This window comes from Coturnix japonica, chromosome 12, assembly GCF_001577835.2.
Source record: "Coturnix japonica isolate 7356 chromosome 12, Coturnix japonica 2.1, whole genome shotgun sequence".
NCBI classification, from domain to species: domain Eukaryota; kingdom Metazoa; phylum Chordata; class Aves; order Galliformes; family Phasianidae; genus Coturnix; species Coturnix japonica.
Window position 1 is genome coordinate 6,128,011 of NC_029527.1, and position 14,020 is coordinate 6,142,030.

The window sequence follows — 14,020 nt, forward strand, 5'->3', positions numbered from 1 at the left end:
CATTAGATTTTTACAAGGTGGCGAGAGAAGAAGAGAGAAGGAAAACAAAAAATCAGGCTCATTGACTGCAGATATGTTACTCCTAGAGCAAAAATTCTTAACCATCAAGGGATAACCCAGTGATGCTTAGCATATCTTAATTAAACACAACATAGGCTCATACAGTGCAAAGGATCTACCTAACCTCCCTGTTGTGAGTGAATTTCTGCCTAGACATGGAAGACTATTTTGAATTCTCCGTGGCTTACAAACTGTGCTGAGCAGTTGTCAGATTTCTGCATAATGCATTTCAGTCAAGGCTTGAGAACATTTGTAAGTGTTTTGCAGGAAATGCTTTCCTGACAAGCATGAAACATTAAGTGGCAATCTTTGCTTTTACACTTTTATTATAAGCTCTATCAAAACATACTTTTAGGAAATAAGATGACATGTTTTTAGAAGAAAGACTGGTCCAATCCTCACTTAATATGCTGATTATTAGTACCTTCACTCTATAAAATATCCAGACCTGATGCTACATATTAACCTTATATAATAACATTCTAATGTTACTAGAAAATCCTGCTGTTTTGATGCAAGTTTTATTCTTTCCAGACAGCTGATGAGAAATGTAACTTTGAGAAACAGGACTCATCTCTTTTTTGAGTTTTGAAGATCACTGTGTAGAATAAAACCATAGTTTCCGTACATTCTTAATATGCTTCTTGGTGGTCTACACTGTGTATAAATTCCTTCCAGCCTGTATTCATTCCACGATAAGTTATAAAAAAGCAATGCCTACAAAGACAATTTCAAATGTAACTATCATTTAAATACATAAATGCATGAAGAAATATGGTATGAATGAAAATAAAGGTGAGGTGCAGGTTTTGGGAGCTGCATTCCTCTGCTACATAGGAACACTTTGTAGAAATATTCCAGTATTAAAACTTCTGAGCTTTTTGTACATGCTAAGACAATTACATTAGGTACCAACAATTCATGTGTGGGTGTGATGTACGCTCCTGTTTAGAAAACTGCTTTATAATCAGAACATGCAGTTCTGATATCAGTTGCTGTACCAGAAAGCAACTGATGTTCTTGAAAGAAATATTTCCTTTGATTTCAGCAACCAGTTTGTTTGGCATGCAGTTCATACGTTTGCATCATTGATTGTCAAGTGCGCGAGCTAAAGATTAACACCATCTCACGCTGGCATTTGATTGCAGAGAGTTGATAGTTACTCTTTATCTTCTCCAGTTTTGCAGGAATCAGTTAAGAAAATAAGTCTAAAAATTAGCATTTGTGTTCCCTAAACTTCATTGGAATTGAGGCCAAAACTGTTGGTATTTTCCACTCAAATTCTAACAACCTGCAAACTAAATATGAACTTGAACCTGTCCAATAGTAAGACATCGTGCTTTGAAGTGTAATGTTCCATGAAATAAGGGGGAAAAAGGAGAACCCAGTTTTTGTCTCATGGTGCACATACACACACACATTTGTGAATGAAATGTGTATCCAAGGGCAAAATGTAAATACAAGGGATGTCAGAGTTATAATTTTGGTCTGGCAAAACACTGATATTTAATTTATAAAATATTTTCTTAAATCCTATCAGATTGAAACTCATTGTTTCAGGAGAAAGGGGAGGGGGAAAGGGAGTAAAAAAGCCTTTTTGAGCCGTTGGTAAGATGGTTTCTGTAGGGCAGATAAACTTTTGCAGACATGTTTGAAACGATATTGCCACCTGCTGTCTCGAACGGAAATCCGGAGGTAACTCTATCCCCCAAAAAAGAAAGATTTAAAAGGCTTTCACTGGAAGATTAGGAATATGAACGGTTGTCTGGAAGAAAGAAAGAAAAAGAGGTAATAAATCAAACAGTAAGCTGCTATGCGGAATGCTACAGAGATTGCTGATCTAAAGCCGTACACACGGAGACAGAAACCTCTCCCTGTCTCTCCCTTCCCAGCCGCTCCCCGCCGCAGACTCCATCCCCCACAAGGCGCCGCTCCGCCCGGCCCCGCAGTGTGCGCGCAGCCCGTTGGCGAAGCGGAGCCCCGACGGAAACCTATCGCCTCCCGGCTCCTTGTGCGGGGCCGGCAACCGCCGTACACACACAGCACGAGCCCGGAGGCCCTTCAGGCTGCGCCGACGGACGGCCGAGCCATGAACCTGGGGTAAGGACGGAGGGAACCGGCGGCCGGGACCCCCCGCCTTAGCTCAGTGCTCGGCGCCTCGCGGCCCGATGGTGCCGGGGGGGGGCGTGGAGGGGGAGGGGGGGGAAGGGGCCGCACACGCTGTTGTTTGTTGGAATGTGAAGATCTCACCGCTGTCCCTTCACGGTTCTAATTTCTTCCTTTCTCCCGTTTTACAGAGATGGGCTGAAGCTTAAAACTGAGGTGCTGGATGGGAAGCCGAGGCTGATTTTAGCCGCTTCTGGTATATTTTTGATTATCTACCCAAAGCAATCTTTAAAGCTCTGACTTATGTGATACGTGAATTTAGTAGCACCTTATTAGCAGGGAAAAAGAAGCCTGGTAACTCTCTGCTTGATTTACACAGAATGGTATAATTTCATACTTATATTTACATTGGCAGATGTCTGATGACTGAAATAGCTCATGAGTTTCTTAAGATTTATTTTTCAGGAAGAAGTTGCTATTAAATACTGTTCTCATATGTTTGTGTTTGCTTCCGAAAAGATAAAGCAAAGCCTGCAATGAAGGTAAGTGAAAAGACTACATTCTGTGTAAAGCACACGTTTTACCATTCAGTTTGTTAGCAGATAATTTTGAGAACGTATTTGAAGTGTCACAGTATTTGTAATCAGTCATGCTTATGGAGAAAAAAAGGGAGGGGGGGAGGGTATTTCTGAGGTTCATTATAGCTGGGTTCATCACAGAGTATCCTCAGTACCCCCATAAGGATGATGGAGTCCAACTCCTACCTCTGCACAGGACTAACTAAAAATCAAACTCGGTGTCTAAGAGCATTATCCAAATGCTTCTTGGATGCCTGCAGACTTGAGGCTGTGACCACTGCCCTGAGGAGCTCTTCTTCCAGTGCCTGGCCACTCTCTGGTGAAGGACCTCCTCCTAATATTGGTAATATATCCTAATATATCCAAAAATTCAACAGAAGTTTGAATTCAATGTTCTGTGATAATTTTTACCATCACAAAATGGTTTGGTTTTGTTCCCCAAGAAGTTACAACAATCGGAACTTACAGAGATCTTAAAGGGATTCTGGTGACATTTATCTGGAATGCGTATTACTGTCCACATAGTGATATGGGCTGTGCCTGTCTGAGTAAACTGGAATGCAGCGAGCTGGAGAGACAAAGTATATGATACAAGTATCTGTGAGATGGTTACAAGTATACAACAAAGACCCTGGAAAGAGTAACAGTATTTACGGAGTTAGTTTCTAGTGATGTAACAAAGAAGAAAAGGAACATTTACTGTTACCTGTTGTTTAAGTCCTGGATTTGTTACTTATCAGAATTTCTTCCCTTTATGTAATATATGCTGAATTTTCATCTCTTTTTTTTTTTTTTTTTCCTCTTTCTCTCTCTCTCTTTTCCAAACAGATGGGAAATAAAGGCAGGGTGCCTAAACAGACTTTGAGGATAAGGCATACTGGGCATATGCTGAGGTCAACACAAAATACTTGCATCAATCAGGAAAACTTAACAAAACCAAGGAGTGGATCGAGCTTATCAGTGTCAAAAGGGGAAAGAGCGGATGGAACCAAACCTTCCTCACGTGAAGCCACAACTAAAGATCACTCTTTGATTTTCCAAAGAGATACCGCAAATAGGAAGCCCGACTCTGAGAATCTTAATATTAAAGAAAGTAAACACCAACCTCAGAATACACATGTATCAGCTGAAGACCTGAGGAGTTTGGTCTGTTTAACGCAAGAACAGCTTCAACAGATTTTGATGATTGTAAAAGGAGGAACTGAGCAGATCTCTGAGACTCCCTGTGAAAAGCAAGAGGAAATGGGTAAGACACAGTGCAGATTTTATACAGTTAACTGATGTTAGTTTCATAGAAACAAAGAAAAATGTGAGGCTTAACTCAGTTCATAATTTAAGCTTATTTGCAGACAGAGGTACTACTCTATGAAAGTCTCAAGGCTGATAGTGCTTGCTATTACAGATGCGATAATGCCTGTAAGTGTTAGGAACCAAACAGCTGTCAATTTTAACAATAAGAACTAGAAATTGTTTGATAATATTCTAGTACTTTGCAGAGTAAAAAGGCAAACAACTCTTGTCAGTGTTTCATACTAAAACTAGGGGGAGGGAAAAATAGTGGAAGGGCACTGAACCATTAACATTAGAATGTTGAGGACAAAACCAGCATCTGAGCAACCTGCTTGAGCTGTTGATGTCCCTATTCATTGCAGGGGAGTTGGACTAGATGATCTTTAAAGGGCCCCTTCCAAATCGAATGATTCCATGATTCTGTGGAAATAACAGTCACCAACACACACACACACAGACACACACACACACACACACACACAAGCCTAAGAAATACAGGCTTTTCTGGTTTATCAAAGAGTTCAGATATTGCTCCGTATCTCAAGAGCAGTCTTTAGATTTCCTTCTGACCCCAAGATGTACATGCATCTTTCTGCTTAACTGTAATACTACTACTAAGTAGTGTTCATTCTGCACTTCTTATGCTGACAAGCATGACAACTATTCTGTAACTTCCTGTATTATTACTCTATTTTTGGACCCATGGAAGAGGTCAAATCTCTGTCACCACAAAAACAGCACACTGAGATTAAGTAGAGTACAAATGACTGAGCTGTTTCCCAAGTGCAAGTCTAGCATTCTAAGAATACTCTTGAAGTTCTAGCTTGCAACCCTCAGCTGTACAAGAAGAGCAGAAAACAGGTTTGTTAAATAATGGTGAGCTTGCAAGTCTCTTCTGTTCCTTAAGTAGTAAGTACTGAAAAATGCTTAGTGGGCACGTATGTTTTATTTACTTGTGTGTGTGTATATATGTATATATAAATATGTAAATATATATATATTTAGGCACGTATATGTATTCTACTACAGGATCTAGTGAGCCATCAGAGGAAACCACTGTAGCATTGCTCCAAAAAGCTTGTGAAGTTTCATCTGTTCCAGAAGAGTCAAATTCAAGCGGGAAACAAGAGTCATATCCACAACCCAGAGAGAAAGTTATGTACGTAAATCTGTGTTATTGTCCACAAAAACTTTATCCAGCAATGAATTGTAGTTCTTAATCACAGTAAGAGCTGATATAAATACTAATCAGAAAGTTATGTTAAAATCAACAGATTTTCAAGTAATTCTTTTCACTCCCTCATCTACAGAAAGGAATCCTGGAAACCCGCTGACATGTTTAGTACCTTGGGTGAAAGAGAAGGAGAGAAAGCCTTATTAGAATCAAAAAAGAGCCAATGGAAGAAGGAATTAGGTACTTAACATATACACAATTTATATTTTGATTAGTTTATGATGCTGAAGATGCATTACTGTAAGTTTATTTGTGTCGGTGCAATTGTTACAGATATGGGAGTTATCTAATATAAGTCTCCAGAACAGATCAACATTCACAAAAATAAGTAAATAAATAACTACATAAAGAAGATGTATAACTCCTTGCAAAAAATACTGCTAAAGAAAAGATATATTTTCCCAAACAGGGATGTGGGGTTTTGTTTTGTTGTGTGTTTTTTTTTAATGCTTCATATTGTAGGAGTTGTTGGCTGCTGGTTCAGTCACATCCCTTCTCTCCTTGATGGCCATTATCCATAACAAATCAGTTTGTTTCGTGTAATGTCACCTGGCCTACAGAGATGACTGAACACAAATTGCAGTTTGACTTTGAAACAGTTTGCAGCCCTGTCCCACCACCAGCCACACAGGGAAACACTGTAGAAAGTTAAAACCATTTAACACAGTGCTAAAGACAAATTAAGCTATGGACAGAGACTCAGTGGCCATCCTCTTAAGAGCGAAGTCATGTTTGAACTGCTGGGTCACACAATGGAGACTTAATCATTTTACAATCAGAAGTGCAGGGAGGGCATGCCTATCTTATTTATTTTAATAAATGCATCTACACATCTGTACTAGGAGTTTTTACTAAGGTTTTGTGTTTCCCCCTAACTCCTTTCCTGAAGATGAACAGGTAGCACTGAAGAAGAAACTGAAAGAAACTTTGGAAGCAGATGTGGCGTATTTGGGGCCGAAACCTGGCAATGATAAAAACCATACAGAGAAGATAGAAACAGCTGACCCAGATAAGGTGAGGCTATTGACAAACACTGAAAAGCACACGGTTTTGACAGCACTGTTGCAGAACTCTTGAGCCTTAATTCATACAAGATTTTCTTTTCTGTACAGATCCAGTGTTAATAGGAAGCAGAATCAAATGTCAGTGGTTAGTTTAAGCTCTTTGATGGCATGATGTGATGCAGCTCCCTGTATCAAAATTAACTTTTGCTCCAGTTTGTAGTTTTATCAGTTATATGAAGTATCACTACCAAACTCTTCCTTTCTTTGCATGTTGATTACTAAGAGGTATGAATCCTTTCCAGTTAAGATTTGAGGCATAATCAAGTGGTTATATAATAATATATATATAATTATTTACATTGTTCATTAGCTTTCTAACATATCTAATTGCTTACATAATATTAAACACAGCATTTTGACCTTAACTTGCCTCTCAATTTCCTGATAATTTTCAACATAATCTTATTAGATTATGATGTATATATAACATGTATATATAATGTATATAACAAGAAGTTATATGCTTCTTTTAAAATGGGCATAAAACTTTTCTTAAGGAAGAGATTCTTTTCAGTTTAAGGAACGTACTCCTGATAGCTTTAAATAGAGCATGTTAATATGCATTTTGCCAAAAAGAAATCTTGAAGGAGTCACCTTACAGTCTTCTCAGCCATACAGTTATAGTACTCAGAAGAATAAATGTTCTCATTACATATAGCAAAAAAAAAAAAGGTCCCTTATGTAAAATGTCCTACTGCAAAAATGGAGGCATAAAGATAAGGCCATGTGGTACGGAAGGGAGACATAAAAAGCCAGTCTGTCACCTCTGTAGAAGTTTCGGGTACTTTGTCAGGATTGGATTATTGAAAGAATGAAAGAGATTCTGGAAGAGTGCTTAGGCCTGTCTAACTGAAAATAAGAAGGCATAAAGTAATATCTCTGCCCAAAGCACAGTAATTCTGCTGCTGTCCATGTCTGAAGTGGTGTGGGTAAATGTGGGCGAGCCTAAAACCTGTTCATGTTATTAACTCATTCTTTGACTTTTTTTTTCCCCCCTCTCTACTTTCTGGTTGTTTTTGCTGAAAATATAATAGAAGTTCTTTACTGCTGACCAAGTGTATTGATCTGCAGAATCATTTCTGCTCCGATTTTCATTTTAAGCAACAGAAATACTTTGGTTTTCCATCTAAGGAATGAACTGTTCTGTGTGCTGTAACGCCATAACAAAGATCTTCAGCTGTTCGTGTTGTACAAAATGTGTTGTCTGACTCTTTTGTTTGTAGAAAATGTCATTGAGCGCATTTTCGTTTTTTGTTGCTTCATATTTATTCAGGCTGAAGAGCATGACAGATGGGCAATGCATTTTGATTCTTTAAAGAGCCACCTTAATACTAACGCACAACACCCCTTAAATGGAATGTACAAAAAGCAGCCTGAAAGTCTTTGCCTGTCACCTGACCCTAAGGAGCTGACTGCTTTTGTTCACCCTTTCTCACCTGCAGCTTTAGGCAACTTCATGCCCTCAAAAATGGGAAATGCAGAAAAAGGTGCTAAAAGCAGCGCTTTGGATCACAGCCAGAAAACCAGGTGAGTGAACTCGGTCAGGGCAGTCGTCTTCCCATTTAGTTCACTTCTGGTCCCTCCTTAGAAATTAAATAAATACCTGAATGAGATGCATTAAATCTGATCTTTGGATGTTATTTATTTGGCTTCTGCTATTTTCAGAGTTGCGTATTGTTTCACTTTTGAAATATGCATATGCTTCTATTGTTCATTAATAAAATTTACAGTGAGTAACCTTGTATTTTTCCTTAATATAACAAATTGTATAAATGTAATAATTAATACAATGCAATTTCATCGATATGAAGAAGTCACTTGTAATCTGAGAATTCTAACTAAAGAAGGCACAGGGATTTACTTTTTAGGATAAAAAAGCTTCATACCTGTTTCTTTCTTTGTAGTTTCCTTCGTTCAATGACAGCTCTCCTGGATCCTGCACAGATTGAAGAGAGAGACAGGCGGCGGCAGAAGCAGTTGGAACATCAGGTAGGTTTCTGTTTCAAGGTCTTGTGCAATTTTAATGAGAAGAACGGAAAGAAAGTGAGTAAAGCATGATAATTTCTTAAGAGTGAGGCAGTTGAGAAAACTCTTAGACTTCAGATTACATCTACATGTGTTTAACAGTAATTCCTCTCAGCCTCTATGGTTTCTTTAATATTTGTTGATGGTATTTTTGTGACTGAATTCTTGCCTCAAAAAAGATGCAACGTAGCCTTTAAAACGGTTTGTGTGCAGGTTTTATTCCATTGCTTTTACCACCAGGAGGGCTGAGACTTACACACAGCTGATCTGCAAACTTTAAATTGAAAATATAAAAACAGACTTCTGTTTATCTCTGAGCACATTCTGTCTTCAGATCGCTTTGCTGGGCTGATGGTTCTAAAAACAATGGGAAGGCAGCTAGCCCTGTTTTGAGATAATACTTTGTGGTTAGTAGCATGATTTGTTAGGCAGCTATTTTCCCTACTACTGTCACATATATTAATAAATTGTCTTCATTTTGTTAATCCTTCCAAATCTAAGTATCGTGTATGTACACAGATAGAGAGCTTCTAATTCCTTTATTTTCATACCTTTTAATTCTACTCTCCTACAATATCTCTAGAAAGCAATAATGGCTCAGGTAGAAGAAAAGCGGAAGAAGAAACAACTGGAAGAAGAGAAGAGAAAATTGGAGGAACAAGAGGAAGAACAGCGCTTAGCACGAGAAAAAGAACTGATGCAGAAACAGTTTGAAGAAGATCTGCTGAAACAAAAACAAAAGGAGGTGAGGGTTTGTGTTTTGTGTTTTTTGAGGTTTTTTGTTTAAGATACTCAAAGCAAGAAAATATTTTGACGTTATTTATGTAAACATTTTGGATTATATGGAGATTAAATAATCAGATTCTCACATTTACTTTTTTTTTTTTTTTTTTTAAGGAACTTGTGACTCTGAAAACAAATGAGCTCTATCAGACAATGCAGAAAGCTCAAGAATTAGCACAGAGATTAAAACAGGAACAGCGCATTCAAGATTTGGCTCAGAAGGGACATGACATTTCAAAACTGAAGAAGAATCTTGGTGGGGGTAAGAGCTGACATTTGCTGTTCAGTTTGTCTGTTCTTTTGGTGTTTGTGTGCAAACTGTTAGTGGGCTTTTTTTCCCTGTTTTTGTCATAGGCCTGAAATTGCTCCTTTGTTTCAGAAACCAAATTTAATTTCAGCTTATTTAAAGAATCTTCCCAGTAATACCGGAGTTCTAATACCGTATCTTTGTAATCTTCAAATGCTGCGTTACATAAAGGAAGAAATACAAGGCTGTTATCAGGGGTGAATATGGAATATTCAGACCTACAAAGGATTGGCTTGATTTTCAGTGCAACAGGAAGTATTTTAGGATCTGAATTATAGTCCTCAGTCTTTTGCTTTGGGCTCTAGGCTACAACTGTCTGATAAACATTAGCGTAGTTTAAGTACAACATATGGAAAAAATGTCTTGATTCTTTTTAGGTGGCGGTGAATTTGAAACCTGTAATACTGATGTTTCACCAAGTCCTAATTTTTCTGATGACATTAACATCAGTCAGCAAACTTCTCCTCGGAAAGACACTGCTGTACAGACAGGTAAGCAGTCCTTCACTTTAGTTACCCTGATGTACCTACAGACAGGCAGTAGAACAGCTAATGTGTGTAACTGTGCAACAGGGCCAAACTGCTGTCATTCAAAAGGAATGAAACTGAAAATAAATGCTTGGACAGACTCCGGCTACTGAGAATATAATAATATATTGCTCTATTCTTCTAATTCAATGGTATGTCTTTATTGGTACCTGTCCATTACAAATTCAGAACGGCCATTCTGAAGCACAGTGTAGAGTCACTGCACTAAGCCATGCAGGACTAAGCTTATTAAGGAGTTGTTGCATATATTGTAGTCTTCAGGCTTATATCACATGCACTGGTATTGAGCTGGAATGGGTTCTTAATGAATCCTTAAAGAAACACTGCCAGTAATCCTGGAATAAGAATACTTGACCCGTTAGAAAATGAAAACTTACATTCAAACATTTAGAAGAGCTTTTTACAATTGTTGCAACTTACCCAGACAGAATCTTCTTCCCACTTGAAAAGTGAAAGCTTTTTTATTTCTATTCGTTTAGGCCAAATGTTTGAATAGTTCACTCTTGAATCTAACATGCTTTTTTTAGATGACTACATTGCTTCAGCACACATTGACACAGCTGAGGAAGGAACTTCACGTTGTGGTTCACCAGATATTCCCATAGAATATAAAGAAACCTCTAGCAGCAGAAAACTCCAGAAAGAAATGCAGTTTACGGATAAAAACAGAATTTCAGGACAAGAGAATGGTGGCATCCACAGCGAGCTGTATGAACAATATGCAAGGAAAGGAAGACAAGTCAAACCTTCAGAAAAACCTGGCAAAAGACCTGACTGGAACATAAACAAGCCTGAGAAAAGATACATTCCAGCATCAGAAAGATACCCCAAACCACTGCAAAAACAAAGGGAAGAAAATAAAGTAAGACGACAAATGGAGCTGCTTCAGTTGGTAGAAAGAAATACCCCTGGGAATCTCTGCCAAAAAAAGGGCTGCTGTTCAGATAGGTCTCCTTCACCTCATGAAGAGCTGAAGAATAAGGGACAAAGAATCAGAAAGGTAACTATTTTTTCTCTGGGAACAATGATGAATATTTTTTTTAAGATTTATTTCACTCAGCTCTGCTTCAATTAATTTGTTTTTTTTCCTAGGAAGAACAACTCCGTAAGAATCATTTGAACGAAGAAAGGTACGTCAATATTCTGCATTAATGCATTGATAGTGAAATATGTACCTTTTTTTTTCCTGATTTTCAGTCCTTTTTTTTAATGAACTTATGGCCACTGAAGTGCAGAATATTTCCCCTCCACTGTTTATCAAACTTTTGTGGATGCTTTTATATTAACTGGAATTGTTTCATACAGGTCTGACTCACCACCTGTTCCAGCAGTTAAGAACAGGTTACAGGTACAACAAAAGCAGATAAGTGCCAGGAAATTGGAAGTGTGTAACAGTAGTAGAAGAGAGAAAAATACCAAGGCAGACATACAGCAGAAGAGCTTCCCTCCTCCGGTTTCAGAAGTTGAAAGGCCTCCCTCTTCACAGTTTATTCCGTATGTTCGAACAAATGAAGTGTATTATCTTGATCCAGATGCACCAGTGACTAAACCTTCATCACACAGCCCACAGTGTCGACAGCTTAATGGTACGGAAATGCATTGTGATCTGATTTGTGTAGAAGCGATGTTGCAGTGCTTTAAATTCAACATTCTGTTTTGTTCCATTTGTTATTTGCTTTTACTGAATTCTGCAATAGCCCGTGTTTGTCAAAGCACTGTACAGAAAGCCTGTGCAACCAAAACACAAATTCATAAAAGAAAAAACAACATTCTTAATTCTTTCATCTGGTTTTTTGTTTGGTGAAATATAACTGCACTTCTCTGGTATGTACAGCTTTTGGCTTTAGGAATCTAAGTAGTATTTAGTGTAGCGATCATAATCTAATAGCAACCCAAACTTGATTTCTACAAGTTGTGAAAGTCTTCTACTTCAAAATTTGAATGAATTTATCAGAGTATTGTTTACTGATTCGATATATATATTTGTTTTTAGATTCTTACCAAGTGCCACGGCAGATTTTTAGCTCTGATCACACTAGAGATCCTCTTCTAAATCCAGATGTAGTTAGAGAGAGGCAACAAGCAATTCTCAAAGGACTGTCAGAACTACGGCAGGTAAGTTGAAAGTCACTGCATAACCATCTGTGTGTACATACTGAGGTCAAAATGAATACTGCAAACTAGTACATGGTCACAGACATCTGTCTTTTAAGCAATTTTTTTCCATCATGTATGATTGGACCCTGACTTCTACCTTTATTTCTCTGCATTAGTTTTGCTTTACTAAATTCATTGCTTCCACCTTTGGGCTCTCCATAGTCCCTAAGGAGTCTTTGGTCATTAGATTAGCTACGAAACAGTGGAGAACCTCAGAGAACTTGAAATCAGGGGAATGGCTTTGTTAGCCTAACTATGAATACCTGGAGGCTTAATCATATTCAGCTATTATGTTACATATCATGCAGTTCCAACTGTTTTTACTTCAGTGTTTTTTAGTACCTGTGAGAGCCATTGACAGAGCAGGAACCTTTTAGCTTTAGTGTATAAATATGCAGCACATCCTAATACTTGTGACACTGTTCTAAGTCAAACAGTAATGCTGCCTTAGAACATAATTAATGTTAGGACTATAAGCCAGTACCCATCAAGTTTTTGGGTTTAGATTCAGACAAGAACAGTCAGAATACCACAAGCACAGTGACAGTGCACAGGGCAGCAAACTAACTAACATAATGAAAGCCTTGTTTCTCTTCTGTGTAGGCATCCCTAAAAACATTTGGATGAGCTTCCAATTCAACAAGTCTTTTGCATGAGATAGGAAAACCCAGATCCCCTCCTTTCTCAATGTATTGTGTTATCCTGCTTTAAGTTGTACATATAAAAAGCAACGCACCTTAACAGATTGTTTTAAAGCAAAAAGCAGTGGCAGCTTGTTGGTTCAGACTGCTTGAAGGAGGCAGAGCATTCACATTCACGTTCCATTCATTTCAGGGCCTCCTGCAGAAGCAAAAGGAGTTGGAGTCAGGTCTAATTCCTGTTAAAGCTCAAGAAGAGAACTTTGTTTTACCATTTTGAAAGGTACCTTGAATTATTTAAACGTAGAAGCACAGCATTTTGCTACTGTAATTGTGAGCCATCTATATTGTTTTTAATTAAATAAATTATTATGCAATTTTTAATAGGATTCCAGGGTTATGTTTCTTTTGAGAAGGAAAATAAATTGAACTACATGTTCAGAATGGTCCCAAAGTCCATTTAGTATAGACACCAAAAGGCCATATAAAAAATTGTGACATGGATTTTTGTGGTACTGTGCATTCTTAAAAAACAAATAAGATTTACGATTCATTGTGAGGGTTTTTTTAAATATAGGAAACTGACTGCACTTCGTTATTCAGTTTTAGGCTTATATGCTATAACTCTTATTTTATATGCTTATCTTATATGCTGTAACTGTTATTTTATGCTATAACACCCCAACTAAAAGAGGAGATAGCAGCACCTAACACAGTCCTTCTAGAGGTCTGCAGGTGCCTAACCTGAATTCACTGTAGTTGAGACACACAAGAAAAATGCTACACAACCTCCAAACTGAGATTTTTCCAGCAGCAGCTGTTCTAAGAGAGACACAGAATATGAAAGGTGTCTTACCAGCAGCAGCTCAGGAATGAAAGCAGACTGTCCTTTCCAGTTGCGTGCCAAGTCGCATAGTAGGTGAGCCCATACTTGATGCTGAACTTGGTAGAATGGTCTTCACAAAACTCATTCACTGTTGATAAAGAGGTAAGAGTACTTACCATGTAAGTGGTGAGGGGTAACAGCTACACCAGTCTTGGCATGGTTTGTCCTTAATTTAAAGAAGCGAATCAAACAAGCATTTATGCCCAACTTCTGGGAAGAGTAAGCGATGTTTTCTTCATAGTTAAAGCCTACCATTTTTAACCAATTCTACATATTCCAAGTAACTTTGAGTTTACAGTTATGTAGTTTCAAGCACTATTACCTGTTTCTAAACCACCCATCAT

The 14,020-nt window shown here is 38.0% G+C and overlaps 1 protein-coding gene across 2 annotated transcripts in view; it reads left to right on the forward strand.

The window, feature by feature from the left end:
• Positions 1-13,294, forward strand: part of CCDC66 (coiled-coil domain containing 66) — a 31,487-nt gene extending 18,193 nt beyond the window's left edge. For both annotated transcript variants that reach the window (XM_015875024.2, XM_015875026.2), the window contains 17 exons: positions 1,953-2,160; positions 2,358-2,422; positions 2,686-2,708; positions 3,573-3,990; positions 5,064-5,193; positions 5,345-5,448; positions 6,158-6,282; positions 7,606-7,859; positions 8,237-8,321; positions 8,941-9,102; positions 9,255-9,402; positions 9,825-9,938; positions 10,523-10,995; positions 11,088-11,125; positions 11,301-11,581; positions 11,989-12,110; positions 12,987-13,294. In XM_015875024.2, the coding sequence (XP_015730510.1) occupies positions 2,150-2,160; positions 2,358-2,422; positions 2,686-2,708; positions 3,573-3,990; positions 5,064-5,193; positions 5,345-5,448; positions 6,158-6,282; positions 7,606-7,859; positions 8,237-8,321; positions 8,941-9,102; positions 9,255-9,402; positions 9,825-9,938; positions 10,523-10,995; positions 11,088-11,125; positions 11,301-11,581; positions 11,989-12,110; positions 12,987-13,070 (2,637 nt within the window). In that variant the 5' untranslated portion in view covers positions 1,953-2,149 and the 3' untranslated portion in view covers positions 13,071-13,294. The remainder of the gene's footprint in view (positions 1-1,952; positions 2,161-2,357; positions 2,423-2,685; positions 2,709-3,572; positions 3,991-5,063; positions 5,194-5,344; positions 5,449-6,157; positions 6,283-7,605; positions 7,860-8,236; positions 8,322-8,940; positions 9,103-9,254; positions 9,403-9,824; positions 9,939-10,522; positions 10,996-11,087; positions 11,126-11,300; positions 11,582-11,988; positions 12,111-12,986) is intronic.
• The last annotated feature ends 726 nt before the right edge of the window (positions 13,295-14,020 follow it).